A 26,147-nucleotide genomic window follows, 5' to 3' on the forward strand; every position below is an offset into this window, starting at 1 on the left:
CGTAAGTGTCAGCTTTCGGGAGCCTCGTGTTCGGCCGGCGCATGGGGCTTGAACAAAGTTGGCGCACTCGATGATAGGTACCAATTACTCGAATAAAGGGACAGCAGGTCGCCGGATAAAGACCGCAAAGGGGTGCGGCGATATAGAAAGAGACAAAAACACTATGGTATTGTCCACCTAAAAGTATGTTCTTGGATGAGAAAGGCTCAGGCTGTTTCTAAAAGCTAGACACATCCATCCGGATTGCGCGCAACGCGACCGATTGATCCATGGTAAATTCTTATCGATAATTGATAAGTGCTAGGTACAGTGGGTACGTGGAGCTGCGAGAACAGTGAGCCTGCCCAATTAGCGCCGTCAGCTGCCGCATAGTTCTGGCCAGCTCATACATTAGGTGCTGTATGTACTGAAGTTAGGTACATTAGCTTTGCAGGTCACCAATTGAACATCGAATGTACAATGTGCTAGTCTCGCACCTAACCTTACATTGTTTGATATGCGACTGCCACGATGCATTAAGTACTCGACATATGTATGCACGCAGCTGAACCTCTTCTCCTTTTAATACCGACCGGACATAGTATGGTCCTCGAGAAATTGTTACCTATAAGACAAGAAGAGGCTACCAAGCAGCTTTCCCCAGCTTTCCCCGGCTTCACCATTCCCACCCCTGATCTAAGCCGAGACATGCACAGCGGCAGGTGATCACTTGCCTCATGGCATTGACGTATAGAAGAGCACATGTCCAGTGGTTTGTTCTAAACCATGTTCTCCTCCATCGCGACCGCGCCTGCTAAGCAGTCGGTCGGCGAAACCATCACCGTCCTCAGCGGCCGCCTCAGCTCAGCAACTCTTCTCGAAGACCGCCGTGCCGCCATTCTTGGTTTACGAAGCTTCGCAAAAGAGTATCCCGCTTCCGTAGCATCAGGGGCCCTAAGAAGCCTGATAGGAAGCCTATCCAAAGATGGCGAAGATGTCGATACCGTCAAGGTGGTCCTCGAGACCCTTCTAATGCTCTTTAACCCGAATCAGGACAGCCCAGAAGCTTCCGAGGAGATTGCGCTTTGGCTGGCCGACGAGTTCACCCAGCGCCAGGAGAACGTCACCCTTTTGCTCGACTTCCTCGAGACGTCCGACTTCTACTCCCGACTGTATTCGCTGCAACTGCTGTCCGCTATATTATCTGCTCGTACCGAGAGGACCGAGGAGTGTGTTTTCACGGCACCATTGGGCATATCGAGGCTGGTGGCCGTTTTGGACGAACGACGCGAGGCCGTTCGCAACGAAGCCATTTCGCTACTCACGTACCTGACTCCCGCGAATCCCGACATACAAAAGCTTGTGGCCTTCGAGAATGCGTTCGAGCGGATCTTTGCCATCATCGCGGCAGAAGGAGGGCTGGTTGAAGGTGACCGTGTCGTGGAAGACTGCCTCATCCTTCTGGCAAACCTGTTGCGCCTCAATGCGTCCAATCAGTCCGCCTTCCGGGAGACAGGATGCGTTCTGCAACTCTCCAGACTCCTAGAGAGCAGCTACCAGCCACCAAAAGAAGCGGAGGAAATGGCGACATGGGCTCAGCAACAGGGGAACAGAAATATCTACGCTTTGCTCGCTGTCATACGCCTTTTCCTTGTGCAGGGGGCTGTGGGAACACTTCAAAACCAAAACGCCTTCTGGCAACACGGTGTACTATATCATGCTCTGCAACTAGCTTTTACTCAGACCACAGAGCTCTTTATTAGAGCGGAGGTGAGAATATTCTGCCCAAGTCCCTGATTGTTCCTTTGATTAATCGTAGATGCTTGTAGGCCCTTTCCACCTGTGCCGACATTATCAAGGCGAACCCCAAGTTGCAAGAGAGCTTTGCGCAGCTCCAAGTGCCGTCTGTTTTAGAGGACGTTATGCCAATGAATGGCCAGAACGGCAACGCCAACGGGCCTGTAGTTGTGTATGTGATAGACGGCCTCTTAGACCTCACACTTAGCATCACGGCTCTTCAAGCTTTCGACTTGCGACTGGCGGCATGTCAATGCATCAAGGCCTACTTCTTCCACCATCCTGAGATCAGACTTCACTTTTTACGGCGAGCAATCGATGGCCACACGTCCGGGAGAGATGAGACCGCCAATGTCTTGTCAACCCTGCTGCAGCCGTCGGGCCAAGTCACTTCAAGTGACCCGTATCGGCATTGGTTTGCCTCCGTCATCTTGATGCATCTTATTTACGACAATGCGGAGGCCAAGGCCCTGGCTATGTCAGTTACCGAAGGCGATGCTGAAAGTGGCGAGGAGGTGGTCACGAGCATTCAGACCATTACCGCCCATCTAATCAGTGGGCTTGCCCGTCCAAACTCGGAGCGTACAGTGGATGAACGTATAACCGTTGGATATCTCATGCTGCTCTTAGGTTGGCTGTTTGAAGATCTCGAGGGTGTGAATGATTTCCTCGGTGAAGGCAGCAATATCCAGAGTATCGCCCAGGCAGTACACCAGGCCCCCAATGGCAGTCTTGTGCAGGGTCTTTGCGCAATGCTCCTGGGCGTTTGCTATGAGTTTTCGACCAAGGATTCACCTATACCCAGGTCTACTCTCCACGATGTATTACTTCAACGGATGACACGAGAAAAGTATATTGATGTCTTGACTAAGCTTCGAAGCCACCCTTTCATCCGAGACTTTGAAGTAATGCCTCAGAAGCTTGACAATTCCGGGAACCTCCCGGAAGTCTATTTTGACGCCACCTTTGTGGACTTCTTCAAGGACAATTACAGTCGAATCCTTCGTGGGATAGATCGGGAGCCTGGTATGGAGATTTCCGTGGTGACCAATGGAGTGCAAAAAGGTATCTCACGCGAGTTAGTGGACTCTCTCCGCGCACAGCTCGAGGAGAAGGAGCGTGCTCTACAGTCGGCTCTGGTCGACGTGACTTCTTCCGATCAGCGCCTAGGACAGGAGCAGGCCGACCATAGGCGTTCGAAAGAATCATCCGCATCCGAACTTGCAAGGATCAAGGAGATCAATGAAGCACTTCAACGAGGCCACGAAGAAGAAATTCAGTAAGTGATTAGCTTCATTCCTTTCAACTACATGAGTAGCTCCTAACAGCACCTAGACGGATTACAGCACAACTGAAGACCCAAGAGGACATTTACCAGCGGCAGCTAGAAGCGGCGCGCCGAGAAGCCAAAAACGCTGCCGACAAGATCTACGAGGAACATCGTGCCAAGGAAGAAGAACTTCAGCGCCAACTCGAGTATGTCAAGAAGACAGCTGAGGCAGCAACCGCTCGTGCGCAAAGACGCGCAGAAACCGAATTGGCCGATGCGAAGAAAAATTCGGAAGCGGAACTAGCTGAGGCCAAGAAGAAGGCTGAGACCGAGGTCGCAGAAGTCAAGAAGACAGCCGAGGCACAGACGACTCGTGCGCAAAGGCGTGCAGAAGCGGATATGGCGGATCTCCGTGCTACTATTAGCCGTTTCGAGACTGACCTGATGAAGGTAAAGCAGGTGTCAAAGCCATGTGTTGGTCCATCTTACTGACTGTACTAGGCAAACAAGGCAAAAGCCGACGAGCTTCGCTCCGCCCAAGAAGAGCATGCCGCAACTCTCAAGGCGGCGCAAGAAGCACACACTTCGAAACTCGATGCCGAAACTGCGCGCGCTACTGCGGCCGCGGCCAAGGCCAAGGCAGCGGAGGATAGGGTTGCTGAGCTTGAGAAACAGGTCACAGATCTCGAGAAGCGAATTGCACAAAGGGATGATAACACCAAGAAGGCAAGTCGTTGGATATACTCCACTGCCGTCCCTCAGCATGCTAACATCACCTCTTTAAGGCCGAAGCACAGTTGAAGGCAAAGGATGAGGAGAAGGCCGCCGTCCAGACGGAACTCGATGACCTTCTCATGGTGTTTGGCGACCTAGAAGAAAAGGTTGAGAAATACAAGGTATGCTTACTACTGTCGTGATGTCCCTCGTCGTGTCTGCTAACATGATGCTTGTAGAAACGGCTCAAGGGGCTTGGAGAGACCGTGTCAGATGGAGAAGGCGACGAGGACGAGGACGAGGACGAGGACGAGGACGAGGATGAGGAAGATGATGACAATGAGGTGGATTAGAGGAAATACATCCGGAAAACAAGCATATGCTTCCTGTGGTCTTTGCAAGCCAAGCCGTCGTCGATACCCTCAAGTTCAATCCACAAAAGTTGCTAGTATGCATCACTGCTCTTCTTACAAACATCAATGGCCTCGAGGATGTTTGGTACATAAGAAAGGGGTCAACTTCGTCGGCTACATTACTCAATCCGTCTCATGCTGGTCGATACCTACCCAAGTATTTACAGGTTGTCCTGGTTTGCTTACCCCTCAATGATGGCAAACTCGAATGTTGAGCCGGGAGATGTAGGCACTGGACAACTGTTCCAATACTGGGAGACCCGGCGACGGATCATCGACAAAGTTGATTTATGAGTGCACATGGAAGTATTCCGGAGTCACGCTCTACCAAGCAGCAGATATTAAAGGTAGGTAGTTGTTGAGCGGACGGAGGGTCGGTCGATTCCACAAGACCAGCAGCAACAAGCACTAGTAACCGACCTTGACTCGCTATTGGCTGGGGCTGCAACGGCTTTTGACAACCACAACCTTGGAAATTTTGGGGCTTTTTTTGTGATCAGAGGATTTTTATCGAATTGGCCCAATCCGCTCGCTTAGATCGGGCTCTGTTATACACATACATACACTCGACACTACTTGTTTGTTTGTTTGTTTGTTTGCTGTTGTTAACTGTCATTACACAATTCGAGTAATTCGGCACCCAACCCAACAAACGCATACTCCACCATGAGCCGTCCTAGCAGAGCAGAAGATCCCGTCAGCGACTCGGAGTCGTCTGATTCTAGGGAGGATGAAGAGGGCTGGAACGATGTTGAGGAAGATGAGGAGACCCAAGAGGTTATCTCCCTCCTAGACGACCGCGTCTTCCCTGACGTCGTAGCCATGCTTGCCCACTGCAAGGAGGCGCACAGCTTCGACTTCTTGGCACTTCGACAGAAGCTTCGACTTGATTTCCACGGCTGTGTCAAGTTGGTCAACTATAGTATGTCGTCTTTCCTCCCTCGTCTCGAAAGCCCGCTTGCTACTTATGGTAGTCATTGCAAGTGCCCAAGTTTGTTCCCTACAACCATGACTAATCACATGTATCAGTCCGCCACAGAGTTCATGAAGGTCTGCCTGTGTCGGAGCAAGACATTATCAAGGAACTGATTGAGGATGATCAGTATCTGAAGCCTGTCCTGGAGGATGACGCCGTCATCATCGGACTGTTTGACCTGCCGGAGCTCGAGCCGGAGCAAGCCCCGGCTTCGGGTGCTGAGTCGTCCGCCGTGGACGATCTGATGAAGCGCAACGCTGATTTGCAGGAAGAAATCAGCCGCATCACGGCGCAGTTCGAGAGCTACCGCGCCACTGTCTCTGAAACGCTGGACCAGCGCTGGGGTGATGCGGCCGAGGCCGAGGCGGCCGCGTCCAAGGACAAGGCCTTGACCGTGGCGGCTGGCAAGAAGAAGCCGGAGGATGCGAGCAAGTACTACTGGGAGTCATATGCTACAAACGGTTGGTGGTTTACCCACGCCCTCGTTAAGTTGAAATTACTGACAGGATCCAACAAGACATCCACGAGACCATGCTCAAGGATACAGTCCGCACCGAGTCTTACCGTGATTTCATCTACAACAACAAGCACATCTTCGCCGGTAAGACGGTGCTAGATATCGGGTGCGGCACGGGCATTTTGTCCATGTTCGCCGCCAAGGCAGGAGCCGCTCGGGTTTTGGCTGTTGATGCCTCGGACATCATCGACAAGGCGCGAGAGAACGTTATTCATGCCGGTCTCTCCTCAACCATCACTCTTATCAAGGGTCGCATTGAGGAAGTCACTTTGCCCGTACAGTCTGTCGATATTATTGTTAGCGAGTGGATGGGATACTGCCTTTTATACGAGGCCATGATGAACTCGGTCCTGTGGGCGCGCGACCGTTACCTGGCGCCGGACGGCCTGCTCGCACCCGGGTCGTGCAACATGTGGATCGCGCCCGTCGCGGACAGCGAGTGGATCCAAGACAACTACAACTTCTGGCGCGACGTGTACGGCTTCGACATGCGCGCTATGCAGGCGGGCATCTGGGATGACGTGCGCGTCCTGCACTGGCCCTCGTCGGCGCTCTGCGGCAAGCCCGCCGGTTTCAAGATGCTCGACCTCTACACGCTGGCCGAGAAGGACCTGACCTTCACGGCCAAGTTCCGCATGGAGATCACCGAGGACATTGACGCCCTCGACGGCTTTTTGATCTGGTTCGACAACTTCTTCGCCCCCTCGCGCAAGGACAACGAGACCGTGAACGCGGACTCGGTCGCGGACGACTGGGCCAAGGCCCCGACGTCGGAGAAGGAGCGCGTGGCGTTCACCACGGGCCCCTTCGGCACGGAGACGCACTGGAAGCAAGGCCTCCTGGTCTGCAAGCCCAAGAAGGACGAGCCTACCGCGTACAAGAAGGGCGACATGCTGGAGGGCGAGGTCACGTTCGCGCCGCCGGCGGACATGCCCCGAGGCCTGACCATTAGCACGACCTGGAAGCTGGCTGGCTCAGAGCAGAAGCAGCATTCTCAATCATGGGATATGCGTTAGGTCCGCTCAGGAAATAGGTAGTTGACTAAAGGTGATGCATAAGATCCAACACTAGCAAACACCCATATACTGGTTGAACGTATTGGCTTGACCAACGATACATGTGCTGTCTTGAGCTGGTCTAGCACGTGATATTCGCTCAGCAAGAAGCGCTATAAGACCCGATGACGTGATTTTGAGTGATATTTCGGCAGGCAACTTGCGATAACCCCTTTCTCCCTGCAGATGTGAGGCGAGCAGACGCCTACCATTCTCAGCCACGAGGAGCCCAGGTCAAAGGACCCAGCAAATAATGTTATACCGCCGTGTGCCACCCGACCTGGGTTAGTGCAACACCTACATGCAGTACATAGTATCCTGTCTGCTCCGGTCAGGTATTACTTACAATTGATTAGGGGAAGTGAGCGCCTGCATGTTGTCTAACATCTACCACAATAACAATAAAAACGCGATGCCCTGATAAGTGAAACATACATAGCTGCCTGCCTCTTGGGGTACCTGCTCAGGACGATATCGGAATGACCAATTCGTACCCCTTATACGTCAGCGGTCGAGGCTAGTCATCCGAGCACCCGTCCCAGGCAGCCAGGCTTGCATTTTACCTCACGGGATCCAACTGGAGCCTGGAATGTAATATTAAGATTTGACTGAAGCCGTTTCGTTTCAACTATCTTTAAGATGACGCTTATTTTGTCCGCGCAGCCGGGCCGCGAGGGGATAGCAATCGGATGTCAGGCTTGCGAGGCTACTTGTGCCTTAACGTACTTCTTTAGCCCAACGCGGGGGCAGGAGGCCAGACCAAACATTGAATAATGAACCCTGGATTTCTCAAAGGGGGCTTTTTGCCCAACTTGCTGGTTAGGACCAACCATATCGAAGAACGAGGGTCTCAACTCGGCTTTCAGCTGGCAGCGAGCTACTCGACATACCAGTTCCGGATTTTCAGGCCACAGTACGCCGACCGAACGTTTCACGCCAATCTCGTCTATTCCTACCTAGCTCTATTCCAATTCCTATTTGTTCCCACGACTGGCTGACTGGCTGACTCTTGTCGCGTACTGTATTCGAACACACGTATGTACACGTATGTAAGGACTAAAGAAATGGGGGATCCATTTTCACCCACTCCCTAAAACAAAAGAGGTCCCGACTATATTGATTTTGGCATTCAACTCGCCTTGCCGTGACGATCGGCGGTGCGCAACTACGTCAGAGGCGCCAGGCCGTCGAAGCAGATCACGGTTTCCGCGGCCCTTGCGGTGTCTGTGGGAGGTCCATTTGGGGGGGGCTTGCTAAAATCGATAGTGCTGAAGCCGGATCGCGGAATTTGCGGGAGTGGGCTCGGCGGTAACATCATCGTCACCAGAGGTTGATGGGTGAGGTGGGTTGTTCGGGGCACAGGGCACGTTCGTTACCAAATTACCTAAATGATTGATCTGAGCTCGAACCCATATCAAATCACAACTCGATACTATCTCGATGTATTGTATCCAGTCGTGCGTATATCATATCCATCCCGCGGCGGGGGAACTTTTGCTGATGGAGAGAGTGTGCGGGCGGTGGTGCCGAGGTTGCCCCTAGGTTACCTGTGCAAAGGGTCGAAATCCTTGGTCGGTATCTGACGATCTCAGATTGATCGTCCGCAAACGAGGTGACTAAGGTTCGTCTTCCTGTTGGTATTTGCTGCAAGTTTTCTGGGTCGCAGTTCAGCTCTCGGCTTCGGTTACCGCAGACCTTTACCACGAAGAGCAAATGATAGGCAGCCTCCCAGCACTCCAGAGGGCACAATTTGGCCCTCTACCATGCCTAGCGTCAGGGTGGGTTTATCTATCAACAACCACTGCCCACATATTATGTTGGTGACTGAGCTAGATCTACCACAGATTTCCAGGGAATTTGCAAGATTGGCAAAGGCAAAGTAAAGTGCCTACACGTTAGAGACCTGGAAGACGTGAATATTGTTGATAAACATGACGCGGCCCCCTACCAGGCCCGGCTTTTTTCGCATAATAGCATGTCCTCATTGACACCTGTCAGTGCAGGCAAATGCCCTTACTACCTAACCTCTAGCAGGGGAAGCGCTCGTGTTTACCGAACCAGGGGTCCAACTCAAGCACTAATTAATCTTGAGTGTGACTCCGGAAAGTTCCTTCACGAGCTAAGCCTCAACGATGCAATTCTCTTGATACCAACATGTACAAATAATATGACCGGCTGGCCGGATAAACCTAGAGGTGCATGCAACAAGTTTTTCATCCTTTCTCTTCGATACGAGAATTCCAGATTGATTGCTAGATGTTGCGCATATGATCCGACAAACTGACAAAGAATTGGCCGCTCGCAGAACCAACGTGAGTAGCCAGTTACACATTCAGGGGAAGCTGGGGAGATGTAACATGTTTTTTCCCTTTCTTTTGCCTTTGGCTGAAAAGACACTGGGCGACTGGCTGCGAAAAAAGCTTGGCCGGACGGACGATGCAGGGGCAATGGCTGCTGACGGGCCAGTCAGAGGGACGAACGCAGAATGATGAAACCGATGCGCTGCAGGGATCGGGATGGTGGGGCTCCTGGTAGGCAGGTGGGCAGGTGGGCAGGTGGGTAGATGGGCAAGCTGAATTGGACAATGGGCCAGAAAGTTGGATGGCCCTGAACTGTACCGAGGACTCGGGGCCAACTCTAAAAATATTTCGACCCAGCTCCCACGCGGGCACTCGAGGCTCAATGCCTTCCTTGCCCTGTTACGGATGTCTTCATGCTCAGTCGAGGAGGGCATTGGATGCTTTGCGAACAGACGATTTGACGGCGCAGGCGAGAGCCAGTGTCGAAGAAAGCACTTACTTGTAGCAGAACCAATGCCGTGTTAGCCGCACTTACTGTAGCAAACATTCGTCGGCTGGGGCCGGTTCTTTCCAACGTCTTCTAGGCGCCCCAATATGCGCGGAAAATGAATACATGCGCGAGTAAGTACCTGGCCAGGGGCAGGCAAGGGCAGGCAAGGGCTGAAATCCAAAGGGGAGACACAGTCGAACGCGAAGGCGCAGCTTAAAGACTAGACTGGCCGGAGAGTCCACACACCTACATCATCCGCCTCCAGTTCATATCGTTCATGTTGTTTCTCTCCACTCGGGCTTCCTTTTCCGTCAACCGCTTCGTCTTCACGCTCGTTGAAAGCGGTTTTTTTTAGTTTGGTCAGGCTGTCTTCCCTTCCCTTGGTCGCTGCCACTCGTTTGCTCAAAAGTCCAAGGATCCTTTCTTCTCCATCCTCTCTCGGTTCTTTCAACTCTCGTTTTGACTGCCAGCTGAATCGATCGCCTGGTGCCATCCCAAAGGCGAAGCACTGCTCCAACCTTCGTTTCATTTCCTAAAACACCACACATCCCTCCCTATGTCCTAATCCTGCGACACCTAGGTCTGCCAATATCTAGGCAAGTCAGTCATACTATACAGCCCTTGTCCTACGTCGTCCGATACCTCTCCAGCTGCACCCCCGGTGGCTGTCTGAAACATCCACCTTCCGATGTCGATTCGGTCCCCAAAGTCACCGCCAGGAAGAGGATTCGTCCAGTTGGGCACATCACACTCAAGTCAAGAGAACATGACGGGCGACGAACACGGAATCCCGCTGGCTCCTGTACGGAGCACTGCCAGTTCTACAGGAGCTCGCAAACCAAGCCAAGGACTGCCCAACATGGAGCCGGCACAGCCCACAACCAGCAATGAGAAGCAAAGCTTCTTCCACCGAGGGCGCCGCCGAGCACAGCCCGCCGGCCCGTCTCGAAGCGACACCCTCGGCTCCAACGACATTTCGGTGAATGCTATGGGTAGAATATACAACAAGATTATTGGCTTCTCTGTCGTTACTCGGTATTTGGTCTACATTGTTCCCGTCGGCATCATTCTTGCTGTTCCCCTCGTCGTCATCGCTGTGACCGATAATCTGGACACACCTGTCGGTCAGGCTACCCGCGGCAAAGATGGCAAAGAAATTGTTCCAGGGCCGCCCATGTGGAAGCTGTTCCTCTGGATCGAGCTGGCTTGGCTGACCTTGTGGGGAGCCAAGGTCGTCGTTCACCTCATGCCCCCAGTCTTTATGTTCTTCTGCGGCGTCGTTAGCGCTGGTACTCGAAAATATGCCACCGTCATCAGGGCCTTGGAAATTCCTCTCTCTCTATTCTTCTGGGCACTGGCGTCGTGGCTGATCTTCAAGAACCTCATCCCTGGGGACTTTGATCCCGTCGGCTGGGTTTCCACCCTCAAGACTATACTGGGTGCTTTGTTCGTCTCCACGGCTGTCTTCCTCGGCGAGAAGACGATTGTGCAACTGATCAGTATCACCTACCATCAGAGATCGTTCGCCAATCGCATCAAGGATTCTAAACGAGAGGTCTTCTTGCTTGGTCTTCTATACGATGCTTCTCGCACGCTGTTCCCCATGTACTGCCCCGAGTTTGCGGAAGAAGACTATATCATCAACGATAGTATCGAGATGATGTTGGGCGGCAAGAAGGGTAAGCGCAAACACGGCGCAGCAACTCCGATGAGACTCATCGGCAATGTCGGTCGAATTGGTGATAAGGTTACATCCGTTTTTGGAAACCTCGCATCCGAGATTACTGGACGTCAAGTCTTCAATCCCAACTCGGCGCATTCGATCGTTGTGGAGGCCCTTGAGAAGGCTCGTACCTCGGAGGCAATGGCCAAGCGTATTTGGATGTCCTTTGTCTGCGAAGGCAAGGATGCTCTCTTCGTTGAGGACATCGTTGAAGTCCTGGGGCTCAACTACCAAGACGAAGCTGAGGAAGCGTTTGCTGCCATTGATGGTGACGGAAACGGTGATATCAGTCTTGACGAGATGATCCGCAAGGTGGTTGAGATTGGTAAGGAAAGAAAAGCGATTACGAACAGCATGAAGGATATCAGCCAGGCTCTGGCCGTGTTTGATAATATCCTCCTTTTCGTCGTTCTTCTGATCGTCGTCTTCATTTTCCTGGCATTCTTCCAGAGCTCGTTTATCACCACTTTGGCTACTGCCGGAACTGCGCTTCTTTCACTTTCCTTCATTTTTGCGGTTACAACCCAGGAATTTCTCGGCTCCTGCATCTTCTTGTTCGTCAAGCACCCATACGACGTGGGGGATCGCGTTGATATCACTGGCCCAGAAAAGGAACAGCTCGTGGTCGAGAGAATCTCGCTTCTGTACACCATCTTTTATAGGATCGACAAGATGCAGACTGTCCAGGTGCCCAACATTGTCCTGAACAATCTGTGGATCGAGAACGTCACTCGCAGCAAGGCCATGAAGGAGGTCATCGACGTCAACGTGTCTTTTGATACCACTTTCGACGATATCGAGCTTCTCCGAGCCGAGATCGAGAAGTTTGTGCGCCATCCGGACAACTCCCGCGACTTCCAGCCCGATTTCGCGGTTGGCATTGGCGGTGTCGGCGACTGTGACAAGCTGAACCTCAAGATTGCTATCAAGCACAAGTCGAACTGGCACAACGAAGCGGTACGAGCCACGCGCCGGTCCAAGTTTATTTGTGCCCTCACTTTGGCGTTGAAGCGGGTACCAATTTATGGACCCGGAGGTGGAGGTGACGCTCTGGGTGCTCCTGAAAACCCAACGTACTCTGTGGCCGTCTCTGATGCCGAAGCTGCCGAGGCGCGGAAGAAATCTGCCAAAGCCAAAGAAGAGGCACGTTTGGTCCCTCCTCAGCTTGAACGCACTTTCTCCAATGCCAGCAAAGCTGGAGGTATCGCTGGTTCTCCTGAAATGAATGCGGCCCAGAACCTCACCAACTTGAACACTGCTTTGGCGGCTGAAGATGATTGGCTTGCTCAACGCGAGGATACGCTGAGCCCACGGAGCCCATCTATGGATAGAGTCCGCTCTAACGAAATTGACGACCTGCGCCGCTCCCTCACCAAGCGTGAAAGCCAGCGTAGTGGACGCCGTAAGGCGGGAGATACACTACCCAACCATGGGTATGGAGGTGACGCGCCCGGCATACAGGTGACACAGCCTGGATTTGATGAAGAGGCCGAGACTGGCGGAAACAGCCCTTATGCCTACCAATCTAGCTTCGCTACCACATATCCTCCCCCTCCGCCTGGCCAAAGCTTCTCCGGCAGCAAACCACATTCATTGCAAAGTCCTCAGCCAACAAGTCAATTTGGCGCACCCAGGCCACAGGACAACAATCCTTACCAACAACGATAGGGTCGATCTATCACCACAAATAGAAGTGATAGAAGGGTTACGAAATAAGGAAAGGCGTCAACAGCAGATTGATACTTGCAATGTCTCTCTAGAGGCTAGAGAAAAAGGGCGTATCATGTTTTTTAAAGGGGGCGTCTGTTTATCAGGTATTGACGACCCGGTCACACTGTATACTTACACTGCCACATTTTTTCCTTTCGGCCGTTGCGACATATACGCCGTGATGATTATCACGGCCAACAAAATGGGTCTACAGGAACAGGGGTCTCTCACTCTCACACTATAGACAAAAATTGGCATGGACTGTCACACTGGCGTATTGTATTGAATGTCCAAAAAGGGCTCAGCTGTTTCTTCAGGTCAGCATCAAACCGAGAATACAAACATTGTATATTAGTAATTCTGGAAGCGATTGCAAACTATTCCAACCTGAGTGATGTGCCCGGTTCCTTCTTTTCTTGTTTGAGGTGTAAGTCAATATTGATTTGCTGTGACAACCATCGATGATGAAGTTCAGGAGACCTCGATGTAAAAGCACATACCTCCCAAGGAACAAGTAAGCGCATCCAACGTTGCTTTCTTCTTAATGAAGCTGTAATGGTAGTCACAAATAGGTACGACCTATATTCACTATTCCTGCCTTGCCCCTATTCTAGATTCTCGGCTTTCTGTAAACACACCTCGCTGGGAGGCAGATAAAGCCCATTGTTACAGCCAGCCATTAAGTAGTAAAAAGGGCAGGAAGAGCACATCACAACTTATTGAAACCCATGAAAGACAGCAGGGATATTTGGCAGAAGAATGACTAGCCGACAGTCCGTCATTTAACGACACGTCTTGATAATTGGTTCTCCTTATCTGGGAATCACCTAGATAATCTACACTTTTGCCCCCATCTTTTTTTATGACATTGGTAAGTTCGCTTATATAGCAAACTGAAGGGGGAATCAAGGCCAAGACAAAATGCAACGCCGCCCAATGCAAGTGGGAAAAGCAAATCACCGCCAAGAGGAGAGGTCTGTAGTGACTGACTAGACCATCGTAACGCCACCATCTATGCAAAGGATGGCTGTGATGGCACCTCGGAAGACAGAGGAGAGCGCAGTTCAAAAAAGGTACTCGGGCCTAGTAGTCCCGTAGGACGCTCACCAGATCATCGAGCTTACTGACTTGCCCCAGCAGTCGGCTCTGGATGTCGAGGAACTGCTGATACTCGTTAAAAGCATCGCCGCTGAGCTTCTCCTGTTCCATACCCTGGACGTCCGTCCGCTCTACGATCGACAGGATGTTCTTCTTCTTCTGACCTTCGACCTCGAGCCGTTGCAGATGTCGTACCATGGCCTTGTACGTGTTATCGAGGGTTCGTGTCAGAGTTCGGTGCTCGTCGAAGAACCAAAGGAAGAGCGTCCGGGCCGCAACGCGATTGTTATCTCGTGGAACTTCTTGCACGTCGAGGAAGCCGGCCAGCTCCATTTCCACCATCTTCATGTGCACATCGCCCTTCTGCATCAGAGCCATGGTGGGCAGGGCCTTGTCGTCGATTTTCCCCTTTGCTCGTAAGATCTTGATGAGTCGAAGTCCCTCCCTGCCGAATGTGTCCTCGATTATAGTATCAAGTTCCAAGAATCGTAGTTGGCGGATAAGAATCTCGAAATCAACAGTCCACTCGCCCTGATCACGTGTACCACTGTGCCGAACGAATTGAATGCCGGATTCTGCAAGAAGCAGCAAATGTTGACGCATGCGCTGCATACGCTCCGCCTTGGTTGGTCCCTTGTCTGCGAACGAGACCTTCGTATTTTTTGGTGCCGTTCTGACCAGATACTTCCCCATCATCCCCACCGTGGGTCCCATTGAGATGATGGCCATTCACCATTTCCATGTCCACGTCGTCGTCGTCCGGCTCCTCGATGGAGGCTTGAGCATCATATCCGGCCTCGTCGCCGTCTCCGTCCCCAGAGGGTGGGTTTCTCTCAACCTTTTCCGCGCTAGTGACATTGATCTGATCTGTCGAAGGCTTGCCAATTCCCCCAAAAACATCCACGGATGCTTTCAAATACTCGAAAATTTCAATCGTGGTAACCGTCGGAGGATTCATAGGATCGATACTATCATCCTGTGGATCAGGTTGGCAGCAAGAGAGCTTTTTGCTCAAAGCCGTCAACATCGCTCCGTATACCTGAGCGGTGGTGTATCCAATATTGTCGTCGACAAACTGGCAGAGTCTTTGGTTCCGGAGCTCTACGAGACATTTCTCATAGTTGACTCGTAGAAGAATTCCGTCCTGAACATAGAGATTAGTAAGGGGGTTGAGCTTCTAGCGATAGTAATGCAGGGAAAGCCTACCTCGATCGGATCATCGTCGTTAGCCGCAGAAAACCCATGAGTCCTGTCTCCGTTGGCTAATTTGCGACGCTTGGCCCCGGACCCGTACAGATATGTAGGTTCCAACTGCATTTTGAGATGTTGACTCCTATTGCGGATTTCCCTGACGGTGTTGACAACCCTTGATTCGTGTTCCCCCTTTTGCTTACCACGCAGACCGCTGGGGTACGCCTTCATCAGGTCTTTGTCAACCTCGCTTTTGATATCTTCGGGAGACTGGAGCATTTTCGGGCTCAGCGGCTCGAGGATTCCAATGGCAACAAGATGCGCAATGTCGTCCAGAACCTGGTATCCTGAAATCTGGGGTTCCTCTTCTGCAGCGTCATCAAAAGGGTCATCGCCGTTTTCATGGCCGTTAGTCGGTTCCGACGAGCCATTGACGTTGTTTGCCAGCTTGCCATGGCTTTTTAGGTATGCATCCACGATGCTGCCGACCCTCATATGACCCGATGCCATGACCAGATGCACTATCCTCTTTGCAGCTTCTCCATAGTTGCGGTGCGTGCAATCAAGAATCTTGCCATTGCGCACAATGTTGTATGCGTAGTAGTGGTTTGCCTCGTAGATCGTTCGGGAATTGTCCGAGTCGGTGTAGTGGTAGACCAAGTTCTGCTGTACCAGTACGGCAAGGCCATGGCGGACATTCCGCAGGCTTGTGGAAGAAATGCGTCCGAGCTGTTGTACGGTTGAACGGCCTGTGGACATCAAGATCTCGAAGATGCGCTGCGATAGCAAAAGCAAAGAAGTCAGTTTATGCAAGGTCGTCGGCGCATATCATGGCGGAGTCAGGTCATACCGAAGGCAGCTGGCCATAGAGCTCTCTGATGAGCAGAACACAGAGTTCTGCCGCATTCTTTGTCTGGGTTGAAGAAGTCGTGTTAGCGACAATAGATTCCGAAAGATGCCGAGTCTCGATAATCAAGGGCAAAGACGCAAGGAGCGCCAGATGCTGGGCGTGATGGGGTGCTGGGTTTGACTCACCACCTGCCACGACATGACTGACGTGTGAGCGCGCAGTCGGCGACAGGGTGCTGTAGGTTGCGATTAGGTGCAAGTGGGATGTGAGGAAAGGAATACTGGAAGTCGCCGAAGAAGGGTTGTTGAGATCCTGAACGCCTGGCTTCTAGAGATCCTCTCACGAACTCTAGAGCCACAATTGCTACCGTAGTGTCATTGGGGAGAAAAAGGTAGGATGGCTGAATATGCACTCGCGTTGCGGAAAATAGTCTGGTCGTCGCGATTGTTACGGGCAGCATGAGCTGCAGAAAAATTGGAATTTATGTTCTATAATACAGGTACCCACCAGACTGGAGAGGTTATGCGCCAGCCAGCCAGCCTTCAGGGTAGCCTCTTTAAGGTGCTGCCTCCCGACAGATGCTGTAAGGTTAAACTCGGCCAGCACATGTCGATTTCTGGTAACAATGGCCTCTGCCTTGACAGCGCCTGGTCGTTGCAATGGTGCAATCCATTGTTCTATTTGTCTGTAGGGGCAAGCTGTGACAAACCACGTGCACATATTTATTATGGATGGGTGACATCATTGGGCGAGCTGCAGTCTTGCAGTTGATCTCAGAACGCTGTGACAAGAGCCGCCTCGTTGGTGCTGTTTTCGTGGTGGAAGTGGAAGCTGTCAAGCCACATTTTGCGTATTGTTCAGTCCCAGCTGCATACCTCCAGCTTCACATACATCAATGTAACTTCATGCTCTATGCAATTTCTACGTAACACTAAATGTCGAGAACACTTATTTAGAGATGGGATACAGGTCAAGTCAGGAATTGGTACAACGCAGAAGGGTCATTGCATTTACTCCCATCTCGTCATTCTTTCGTCCAGTGATTCCTGAACACCAGACCAGCATGCATCAAATCATTATTTGACCTGCAGTAAGTAGGGTAGACAGTGAGTTTCCCATGCAGTAACTTACAATTGAAGCCAGTTGATAGGTTAGTTGGCAGGCGATCAGCTCAGCCTGAGCCACATTTTCTGGCCCGAGCTTCCAGGCCGGAACCTGCCTGAATGTTGCGATCCTTAGCCGAAAAAAAGCTTCCAGCGTATTTCGACCTTCAAACGTTGCGTCTCATCCAATCGTCAATTGCCGACGAACACCAATCCCTTTACCGTCAACATGATCTCCAGAGCGGCTCTCTCACGAGGTGCCCAGCTGGCCGCTCGCAGGCAAGCTTCGAGCAAGCTTGTCCAGCGTGGCTACGCTGCTGCTGCGTCCTCCGCTCCCTCCTCCTTCACGTACGAGACGACCGATGTTGCCGGAGTCAAGACTGCCACTCGAGATTCGCATGGCCCGACTACCAAGCTGGCCGTCGTCGCCAAGGCCGGTACCCGTTACCAGCCTGCCCCCGGCCTGACCGTTGGTCTGGAGGAGTTCGCTTTCAAGGCACGTCCCGGCTCCCTTACGATCCCACCCCGTCCGGCAATGAGCTAATTAGTTGCACCGCGTACAGAACACACAAAAGCGATCTGCCCTGCGTTTACAGAGAGAAGCTGAGCTTCTGGGAGGCCAATTGGTCGCATACCACACCCGAGAGGCCCTTGTTCTCGAGGCACGCTTCCTGCGCGAGGATATCCCCTACTTTACCGAGCTGCTGGCAGAGACCGTCTCTCAGACCAAGTTCACCAGTGAGTCAGCGCCGCGAATACGCCCTGAAGAATGAAGGTTGATGCTCATGCGTGCATTCTTTTAGCCTACGAGTACCAGGAAGATGTCGACCGAGTTATCCACATCAAGCAGGCCAGAGTTCAGGCTGACGCTGCTGCGCTCGCCCTCGACTCTGCTCACTCCGTCGCTTTCCACCATGGCCTCGGTGCCTCCCTGTACCCCTCGCCCTCGACTCCCTTGAAGGGATACCTTGATGAGAACTCGATCGCCTCCTTCTCTGAGGCCGTCTACGCCAAGTCCAACATCGCATTGGTTGGTGACGGAGCTACTTCGTCTGCCCTCTCCAAGTGGACCGAGCAGTTCTTCAAGAACGTACCCGCATCTCCCTCTGGCTCCATGACCCTGAACTCCAAGGCCACCACCTACTACGGTGGCGAGCAGCGCACTTCCCACACCGGTGGTAACTCTCTGGTCATGGCTTTCCCCGGTTCCAGCTTCGGCAACTTCAAGCCTGAGATCGCCGTTCTCGCTTCTCTTCTGGGCGGCCAGTCCAGCATCAAGTGGGCTCCCGGCTTCACTCTTCTCTCCAAGGCCGCAGCATCTGCTCCTGGTGCCACCGCCACCGCCACCAACCTTGCTTACTCCGATGCCGGTCTTCTCACCATCCAGGTCAACGGCAGCGCTTCTGCTGTCCGCACAGCTTCTCAGGAAGCTGTCAAGGCCCTCAAGAGCATTGCTGAGGGCGGTGTTAGCAAGGAGGATCTTACCAAGGCCGTTGCGAGAGCGCGATTCGACGCACTCGTCTCCAGCGAGTCTGGTATCTCCACCATTCTCGCGGCTGGCTCCGGCATTGTCCACTCTGGCAAGCCCTTCGAGGTTGCAGAGACAGCGAAGAGTATCGAGGGTGTTACGGCCGAGCAGCTGAAGACGGTATGTTACTCCCCCATATCACATTCTGCCGAGATAATTACTAACAAAGTTCTACAGGCTGCTAAGGCTCTCCTTGAGGGCAAGGCCTCTGTTGCCGCCGTCGGTGATTTGCACGCATTGCCTTACGCGGAGGAGCTTGGCCTTACAGTATAGACGGGGACAATGGACTTGGACGTGTACCAACAACAATTCAGCTCACTGCTGTAAAGTCGAGTTTAGTATTTGTGCATATAGTAAATTCCCTAGAGTTTTCCTCAACCCGATGTTGGTGAAGTAGAGTGGCGAGTGGCGGGTGGCCTCAGATTAGACTATCCGCAGCTACCAGAATTCGTAATCATATACTCGCATTTGTTTGGTACCCATCTACAATTTCATACACTCGGATACGGAGTAGTTTAGGTACTGCTGGTAGAATGATGACAGCTCGAACTGATGGAGCATCTACTTAAGACCTAGACACCATTGTATCAAGGTGCTATTTTATAGCATTAGGTACTTCTACAGTAGTCAATGCTATGTTGCTAATTGAAACATTCAGTAATGTCGCTCTTTTGTTAAAATCAGCGTGGTGTTTGATGAGATAACTCGGGCAACGATGGAGTGAGGGAGTTGGGGCAGGCGCTAGTCACGTGACTGGGTCGGCGTTACGGCAGCCGGCGATTTTTCGAGGCCAGCTTCAAGAGAGCCGGAGCTCCCTGTCGATCTGCTAAATCAAAGAAACAACCTCACCCGTACCAAACCTCATACAAATCTCTGCGACCGTCAAAATGGTGTTCGCTTGGAAGTCCGCCGGCCTCAGGTAAGCCAATTGGTTTATTTTGACACTCTAGAGACGACCGACACTGCCGCCAGAAGAAGCTAACCGAGTGCTTTTCCACCAGCTACAACCGCTACCTCGCGATTGCATCCCGCGTTGTGCGCCGCAGCCTGAAGGAAGACAAGAGAATCGCAGCCGAGCGCCGTGGCGAGACCGACTTGCGCTTCGCAAAGTGGTCGGTAAGTTGCAGCAAAGACCGGCGATTGCGACATGTGGCGATGGGAAGGTGACTAATAGATTATCCCTCACATCAGAACGGCAAGCAGGGCGAGTCCAAGAACTTGGTTGACGCCAACTCCTCCGGCATGGCCTCGAACGCTGGGTCTGCCTCATCTTAGAGACGACATCCTCATCATCGAAACGCAATTGATACAAAGACACTCGGGAGCGGGCGATGGATATTGCCCAGCAGTAGGGTGGTGGCACGCATGATGGATACCACGAAGAAAGGTCAAATTAGAGACGGACGGGATGCGCTGCTTCCAAGGCATTCCGTCAATGTATAGCTGTACAAAACCAAGCATTTCATAGACATCGTCGAACCGTTCTCTGTGTCTCTTCAAATCGTACTCAATGGCTTGTTTGGTCGCCTGCAGCACGTAGCTGACGTGCCTTACTGTAAAAGCCAGGCTAGAGAGATGCCGGGAATCAATCAAGGCTCAAGTCCAAGCCCCATTTTGTTGAGCTGCAACCCAGCTGCTTAACTACATAACATGCACCCATCCGACTGCTTTGCGAATGTTCCATACCTCCCATACCGTGCATGCTGCTTTGCGTGATAAATTGAAGAGATTGGAAGTGCCTGTAGGTCTGAAGACTTAATTCGTGGCCTGGCACCAGCGCAATACTTGGGTAGAACGTGTATGATTCGAAAAGTATCGTTCATCTCTAATTCCCTGCACGAATTGCACAAAACCGGTCCGTGGGGTTCCTCATCCCCACTAGATACGGTACAGTACACTGGAAACATGCAATCATTGCCAGTCACGTACTCCCTTTACTGATTTCCTCTGCGCTTACTTAGATTCTATTTTCCATGTTGCAGCCAGCGGATGGTGAAGGCACCGTTCGGACAAATAGCGACCCAACCGATTTCTGAGGGAAAACCCCCTTCTCGCCTGCACAGCGCAAAAGGTAGGCGGGGCAGTCGCCTGCCAGAGTCATAGAGATGGACGACGGCTTCCCGCCGCCTCCGAGCATGTCCCACCCGGGCATCGTCGCCCTCGACATCACCGACAAGTTTGCTTCGGCTGTAAAAAGTGAGCCATCTCTATCTATTGGTTACGGCCGGCCACCCACGAACGGCCGTATGCTAATCCATCCATACAGCTCTTCCGCCGGGTCAAATCGTCAAAGATGGCCACTTCACCCTGTTTGAGTCCGTCTCGGCTCTCGAGGTATGAGCAATGCGCCTATCACCTTCCCTGGCGTGCCTTTACTTACGACCTCAGATTATGGACCCTAAGATGGACAGCGGGTGTCTAGAGGAAGGGGAGTCCCTCGACGAGGAGTACGACACGGCTCGTGATCTGCTTCCCGAGGAGGTTCTTGGCATTATTGATCAACTGTTATGTCTAGAGGTATGGACTCGTCACGTCTTGGCAATCTGCTGTTTCTCAGCTAACATCGTCGCATCAAGATGGCCTGGCACCTCGGCTACCCTTTGTCGCAGACCATTTTGACCAGCGTCTATGTGGAGGCGCTTCTGAGGGATCCCAACGCGCCTCTGAGCTCGATGACATTTTGCGTGACTCGGCATCTCAAGCCAAGCAGCCCAAGTTCCTGTTTGTCTTGAGGGCTTATTGCGCTGGCATGTTGAGGGGTTGTCATTGCGTCAACGAGGTGGTCAAAGACGAACTATACTATGAGGTATGCCGCCATGTCACCTACTAGGGCTAACAACCTACGCAGACCCATGCTGACCATGACACAGGAGGAAGACTTTGTTACCAACACTTACGACCGCAACTTCTTATCGCACATTGAGATGGCAGAGGTCATCGCTCTACTCCAGGCGACGAGAGCTGACCTTCGAGAACTTAGCAATGATGTACCGAAGGATCTAGCTCTGGCCTTGGACCTGCGCCTGGAGTTGCGTATAGCCTTCCTGAGGGCTATGGAGCTGTTTCCCCTGCGGAAGTCGAATCCAGACTCGCTGAAAATGCCCTGGATCCAGATGAAAGAACTCATGAAGCACTTCAAGAAGCAGCATGCATTAGCCAAGGCGGTGCCCGAAGCATTCAGCACCAAAATGCAGCGCCGCCTAGCGAGCACTATGCCACCCAGGCCCATTGTCCATCTCAGTTTCGACGACACATACACCCATTTTGAGCAGATGTTCCAGGATGGAAAGGATGCGATGGATGTGCTGAAATACGTCGACCCACAAAGCCTCCTAGTAAGTCTGCTATTACGAGATCAGGCATGTTCCGTATTGTAGCTAATAAGGAACCAGCATTTTGTGTCCACGTTCCAAGCGAGAAACCCCCAGCCGCTCGTTTTCATTCGAACCATGACACAAGGTTTGCTTTTCAAGGACATGATCGTACTGGGGCATCATAGTATACGGAGGATTCTTGACGACGACCTTGCGATCGTGGTTTTGCCCAGTGCGCGTCAACTAGATCCGGCAAACGACACAATAGAAGTCCCAACAGACCCCCGCCACCAGTTAGCTGTGCAGATGGAGACATTCCGTCAGCGTGCCGCCGAATGCTATCTGGATCTCTATAGGATATTTTGCCAGAACCGATGCAGAGTAAGACGGACTCTCTGCCACAGCATACAGCAGTGGGACCATCTTCAGGCCGATGTGGAGGAAATAGACGGTCTTCTGCAGGTGTGCTTGGATGAGAAGTCTCTTACAACCTCAATGGGTAACATCGGACACTCTTTGCCCCTATCTTCTTGGGCATATCTCTACAAACTACGCCAGATGGAGTGGATCGTCCAGCTGGGCTTTGAGCTGGACGTCTATCAGCCGGATGAGCTGGCAGGCATGTATTGGTACTTGAATTACCTGGCCAAAACGCGAGCACAGCACGGCGATCGTATCAAGACATTTGTCCTGCGGGAGTTCACTGCGGCCCAAGAATCTCCGGCGTGGAGCCAGACCAAGGAGCGAAACTATACGCGCTCCATCGCCTACATCCGCGTGACGATGCTCGATGCCGCCTGCACGTGGGAGTTCGCCGACGGCCTCTGCTGTCTCTACACGGTGCTACAGCGCCTAAACCTCGTCAAGACACCCTCGCGCCCCTACAGCAACGACGAGCAGCGCTACGAGATCCGCATGAAGCCCTTTGTCAACATCGGACTGCCGCAGCTGCCCTCCTTCGACGACTTCACCAAGGCCACGGCCCAGCCCGAGACCTCCATCACCGAGCTGCTCAAGTACGCCGAAAACGCCGTCGGCGGCGCCAAGAAGGGCTACGAGGCTCTGAGCCGCATGAACGACCTGCAGACCTTTTCGGTCGGCTGCCACGACCGCTGGCTGGCGAATATCAAGGGATGCCAGAAGTCGACCATCTTCGCGGGCCTCGCTATCACGACGCTGCAAAAGGCGATCGAGACGGAAGGGGAGAATGCTGCCGATCTGAAGCTCAAGGTTGAGCTGCCGCAGCCTGGAAAGGGGTACCATGATTGGTGGATCGTGCCTAAGCTGACGCCCAAGAGCGAATCCTGATCGTGGTATGCAGTGTACATGGAGGGAGGGCATTGCCACATAATCAAAATAGACTATTTTCGAGCGATCCTGAAAGTGCTGCAGCGCCTACTCTTTACGTGCAAGTACACATAGGAAGCGAGCCCAACCTAGTGGGTGGTGTCAACACTCATCAGATAAATCAAAGACAAATAGATTTTATCAGATATATCGATTCGTTGTCTATGGAGCACCAAACTGTCTACTAATCTTGGATGTGCGGTTGTAATCGTAGCCCGGGGTATGGCCCTCAGGCTTTGAACCCCCCTCCCCTCAATACGTGTGCACAGTTGTGTCTCTTGTGTAGCCAGATACGGATCGCCAGAGTCCCTTCCTTCTATCTTTGAAGTCCAAAAGCACCAAATGAACGTTGCAAGTACACGGAAAACGTACAAACCGAAGACAAAACAAGCCAGCGAAGGGCCACTAGAGAAAAAGGATCAACTCGTTATACGATAATAGTAAGAGCGGCATTTCTTATGCCTTGATAGCTTTCCTAGCAGCCATGACGCCCCGTAATCGCACGCTCTGCTCGTAGAGGACATCCTTAAAGGCGAAGAGGAAAGCGGCGGTCAAGACGCTCTGTGTGACCTTGGGCGCGATGCCCTTGTAGAGGCCCTTGTAGCCCTCCTCCTTGATGACGCGGCGAATGGCCTCGGTCATGCCCTCGCGCTTCTCGCCGTGGGCCGCGACGTGCATCTGACTCTTGACGGTGATGTAGGGGTAGGTGATGGAGGTGGCGAAGAGCTTGGCGAGGGCGCTGAGCAGGAAGGTGACGCCCGCGGTGACGTTGGCCTTGCGCCGGCGTTCGTAGGCGTTCTTCATCTGCTCGAAGAGCGTGTACTGGAGGATGGGGTTGATGACGAGGACGAGGGCGGGCACGACGCCGCGGAAGAGCGCCTGGGGCCCCTCCTCGCGCACCAGGGCCAGCAGCGTGCCGATGGTGGTCGGGGCCCGCTTGCGGGCGGCGCCCGGTTCGCCGGCGCCCTTGGCCTCGTCGAGGTGCTGCTTGCGCGTCGTCATGCGCGTGTTGACGACCCAGATGGGGTTCGTGAGGATCACGGTCGCGGACCCGGCCAGCGCGCCCGCCATCATCGACTCGGCCGTCGTGAGCTTCTTGGAGGCCCGCCCGGCTTTCACGGCGGCGGCCTCGAAGAAGGCCCGCGTCCACTCGTACCAGTAGTAGTACACGAAGTTGGTCACGCTGATGCCGAACACGGCGCTGTCGAGGCCGGCGTACAGGCCCGACACGCCCTCGCGCGCGACTAGGTGCCGCACGGCGGCTAGGAAGGACGTCTCGGCTCGGGAGGACTCGACTTGGGCTCGCGTGGAGAGGGCGACGAGGGGGTATCTGGAATGGGACCGCGGTCAATTAGCCGTGTTGTTTGCTGTCTGCTGTTTGGCTGGGGTGCAAGGGATGGATAACGGGTCTGGGGGAAAGAGTGCGTAGACTGGTAAGTCGATAACTGTACATACGTCAAGATCATGGCCAGGACACCGCCGCCAGCGCCAGCGACAGCGTGCGCGACATTGTCATTCTGCGGGAGTACGGGCTTGGAGGTTGAGGGCGCCATATTGTAGGATTAAGTAGGTGCAGGCTTTCCAGCGCGCTGCGACGTTATGAGGATTCGTTGAGATAGAGAGGTAAGGAGCTTTACGACACGGGGTGGATGGTTTATGTTGATTGTATTCGTCTTCGTCTTCGCGAATACCAGAAGTCGGTCTGTCGTCGAGTAAACAATATGAGATCTTACCGCAAGATGACCACTTCTACAAACCTTCAGCTAAAAGCTAGCATCAATCAACCAATGCCATGGGTTTCAAGTTATTACTCGCTCGGGTCGGGTAGGCGAGAGTAGCTTTGTTCCTGCGACTCGACGTCCCTGATTGAAGCCGAGGTCCGGCGTTGGGGGTGGAAAGCGCATATGCCAACGGCGGCACAGGCATAGAGGCATTGGGCATAGGGCATAGGCATGAGGTCACTCACTGGGCACTGGCTGGGGACTGGGGACTGGGGACAGACGCTTGTTGTACATACACGTACATATTTTTAGGGGCAAGAATGCAGTAGACAGCGTAGACAGCGCTGTAGGATTGGATTGGACCCTGAGTGTCCCCCGCATTTTTAATCTCAACCCGCATTCGCGGCACTGCTGCCACGACTGCCCGACTGACCCCTTAGGGCCTTGGGGCCTTAGGGGGAAAGCGTTTCACCGCCCGTGGAGCAGGGAGGGCTGCTTTCACATGTCCTTTCTGCGAGAGATGGATCTCTGCTCAATCTACCGAACGGTTATCTACTTTGATCTTTGGTACATGTAGGGCGGAATGTTTCGGTTACCCAGCCCGCCGAGCTAGGTGCATGACCTGCAAGCAATTACTCATCTGCTGCAATTGACCTAGGTAAGCCTTCGCTGACATGAGCAGAGTAGGTAGGTACCGTTATTCTTTCGACAACAGGAGAGTCTTGATGGAACTTCTCAAGGCATGGATGGATTTCCGAGGAGTTTCTACCTGGTCGGTCCTTACATATGCGGTCATCCAACAACACTTCGGAGCGGCCCGTCTTTGTGGCATACCTGCCTGCCAGCTTTTCAACATGTTCCACGTACTTAGTCTTCGGTGGCACTTCTTTTCACCGCGATCTCAGCTGTCCACTCGTCTAATCTAGATCGCTGCCCGAGTTTTGAGAGTACGCGGACAAATCCTGATGTTCCTCTATCCATTTTGCAACATCATATCTTGTAAGAGTAGGGTGCTAAGTAAGGGATATCATAAAACCACAAAGCTGCGTGC

At 52.8% G+C, this 26,147-nt stretch overlaps 8 protein-coding genes across 8 annotated transcripts; 6 read left to right on the forward strand and 2 right to left on the reverse strand.

Annotated features, from left to right (window-relative positions):
- Positions 1-765: 765 nt before the first annotated feature.
- PG997_001059 (vesicle tethering protein) lies at positions 766-4,113 on the forward strand (the record flags this gene model as incomplete). The annotated part of the gene is made up of 6 exons (XM_066805374.1): positions 766-1,749; positions 1,809-3,055; positions 3,112-3,520; positions 3,548-3,799; positions 3,832-3,942; positions 4,000-4,113. 6 exons carry the CDS (start codon positions 766-768, stop codon positions 4,111-4,113), a joined length of 3,117 nt encoding a protein of 1,038 aa, XP_066675147.1.
- Positions 4,114-4,839: 726 nt separating this feature from the next.
- Positions 4,840-6,682, forward strand: PG997_001060 (S-adenosylmethionine-dependent methyltransferase superfamily domain-containing protein; the record flags this gene model as incomplete). The annotated part of the gene is made up of 3 exons (XM_066805375.1): positions 4,840-5,095; positions 5,203-5,610; positions 5,667-6,682. The coding sequence occupies 3 exons, from the start codon at positions 4,840-4,842 to the stop codon at positions 6,680-6,682; spliced, it is 1,680 nt and encodes a 559-aa protein (XP_066675148.1).
- A 3,517-nt stretch (positions 6,683-10,199) lies between these two features.
- On the forward strand, positions 10,200-12,902 carry PG997_001061 (mechanosensitive ion channel family protein; the record flags this gene model as incomplete). The annotated part of the gene is made up of 1 exon (XM_066805376.1): positions 10,200-12,902. The coding sequence occupies one exon, from the start codon at positions 10,200-10,202 to the stop codon at positions 12,900-12,902; it is 2,703 nt and encodes a 900-aa protein (XP_066675149.1).
- Positions 12,903-14,027: 1,125 nt separating this feature from the next.
- Positions 14,028-16,283, reverse strand: PG997_001062 (RNA polymerase III subunit RPC82-domain-containing protein; the record flags this gene model as incomplete). The annotated part of the gene is given in 5 exon segments (XM_066805377.1): positions 14,028-14,675; positions 14,689-15,219; positions 15,249-16,010; positions 16,084-16,146; positions 16,269-16,283. The coding sequence occupies 5 exon segments, from the start codon at positions 16,281-16,283 to the stop codon at positions 14,028-14,030; spliced, it is 2,019 nt and encodes a 672-aa protein (XP_066675150.1).
- Positions 16,284-17,415: 1,132 nt separating this feature from the next.
- PG997_001063 (uncharacterized protein) lies at positions 17,416-18,987 on the forward strand (the record flags this gene model as incomplete). The annotated part of the gene is made up of 4 exons (XM_066805378.1): positions 17,416-17,682; positions 17,750-17,924; positions 17,990-18,834; positions 18,892-18,987. The coding sequence occupies 4 exons, from the start codon at positions 17,416-17,418 to the stop codon at positions 18,985-18,987; spliced, it is 1,383 nt and encodes a 460-aa protein (XP_066675151.1).
- A 614-nt stretch (positions 18,988-19,601) lies between these two features.
- PG997_001064 (uncharacterized protein) lies at positions 19,602-19,989 on the forward strand (the record flags this gene model as incomplete). Its single annotated transcript, XM_066805379.1, has 3 exons — positions 19,602-19,633; positions 19,716-19,830; positions 19,906-19,989. 3 exons carry the CDS (start codon positions 19,602-19,604, stop codon positions 19,987-19,989), a joined length of 231 nt encoding a protein of 76 aa, XP_066675152.1.
- Positions 19,990-20,819: 830 nt separating this feature from the next.
- Positions 20,820-23,336, forward strand: PG997_001065 (uncharacterized protein; the record flags this gene model as incomplete). The annotated part of the gene is made up of 6 exons (XM_066805380.1): positions 20,820-20,910; positions 20,981-21,048; positions 21,103-21,231; positions 21,272-21,520; positions 21,585-22,049; positions 22,107-23,336. 6 exons carry the CDS (start codon positions 20,820-20,822, stop codon positions 23,334-23,336), a joined length of 2,232 nt encoding a protein of 743 aa, XP_066675153.1.
- Positions 23,337-23,831: 495 nt separating this feature from the next.
- PG997_001066 (uncharacterized protein) lies at positions 23,832-24,928 on the reverse strand (the record flags this gene model as incomplete). The annotated part of the gene is made up of 2 exons (XM_066805381.1): positions 23,832-24,705; positions 24,831-24,928. 2 exons carry the CDS (start codon positions 24,926-24,928, stop codon positions 23,832-23,834), a joined length of 972 nt encoding a protein of 323 aa, XP_066675154.1.
- Positions 24,929-26,147: the final 1,219 nt, after the last annotated feature.

Source organism: Apiospora hydei, assembly GCF_038363865.1.
Source record: "Apiospora hydei strain CBS 114990 chromosome Unknown utg000002l_segment0_segment0, whole genome shotgun sequence".
Taxonomy (NCBI): Eukaryota; Fungi; Ascomycota; class Sordariomycetes; order Amphisphaeriales; family Apiosporaceae; genus Apiospora; species Apiospora hydei.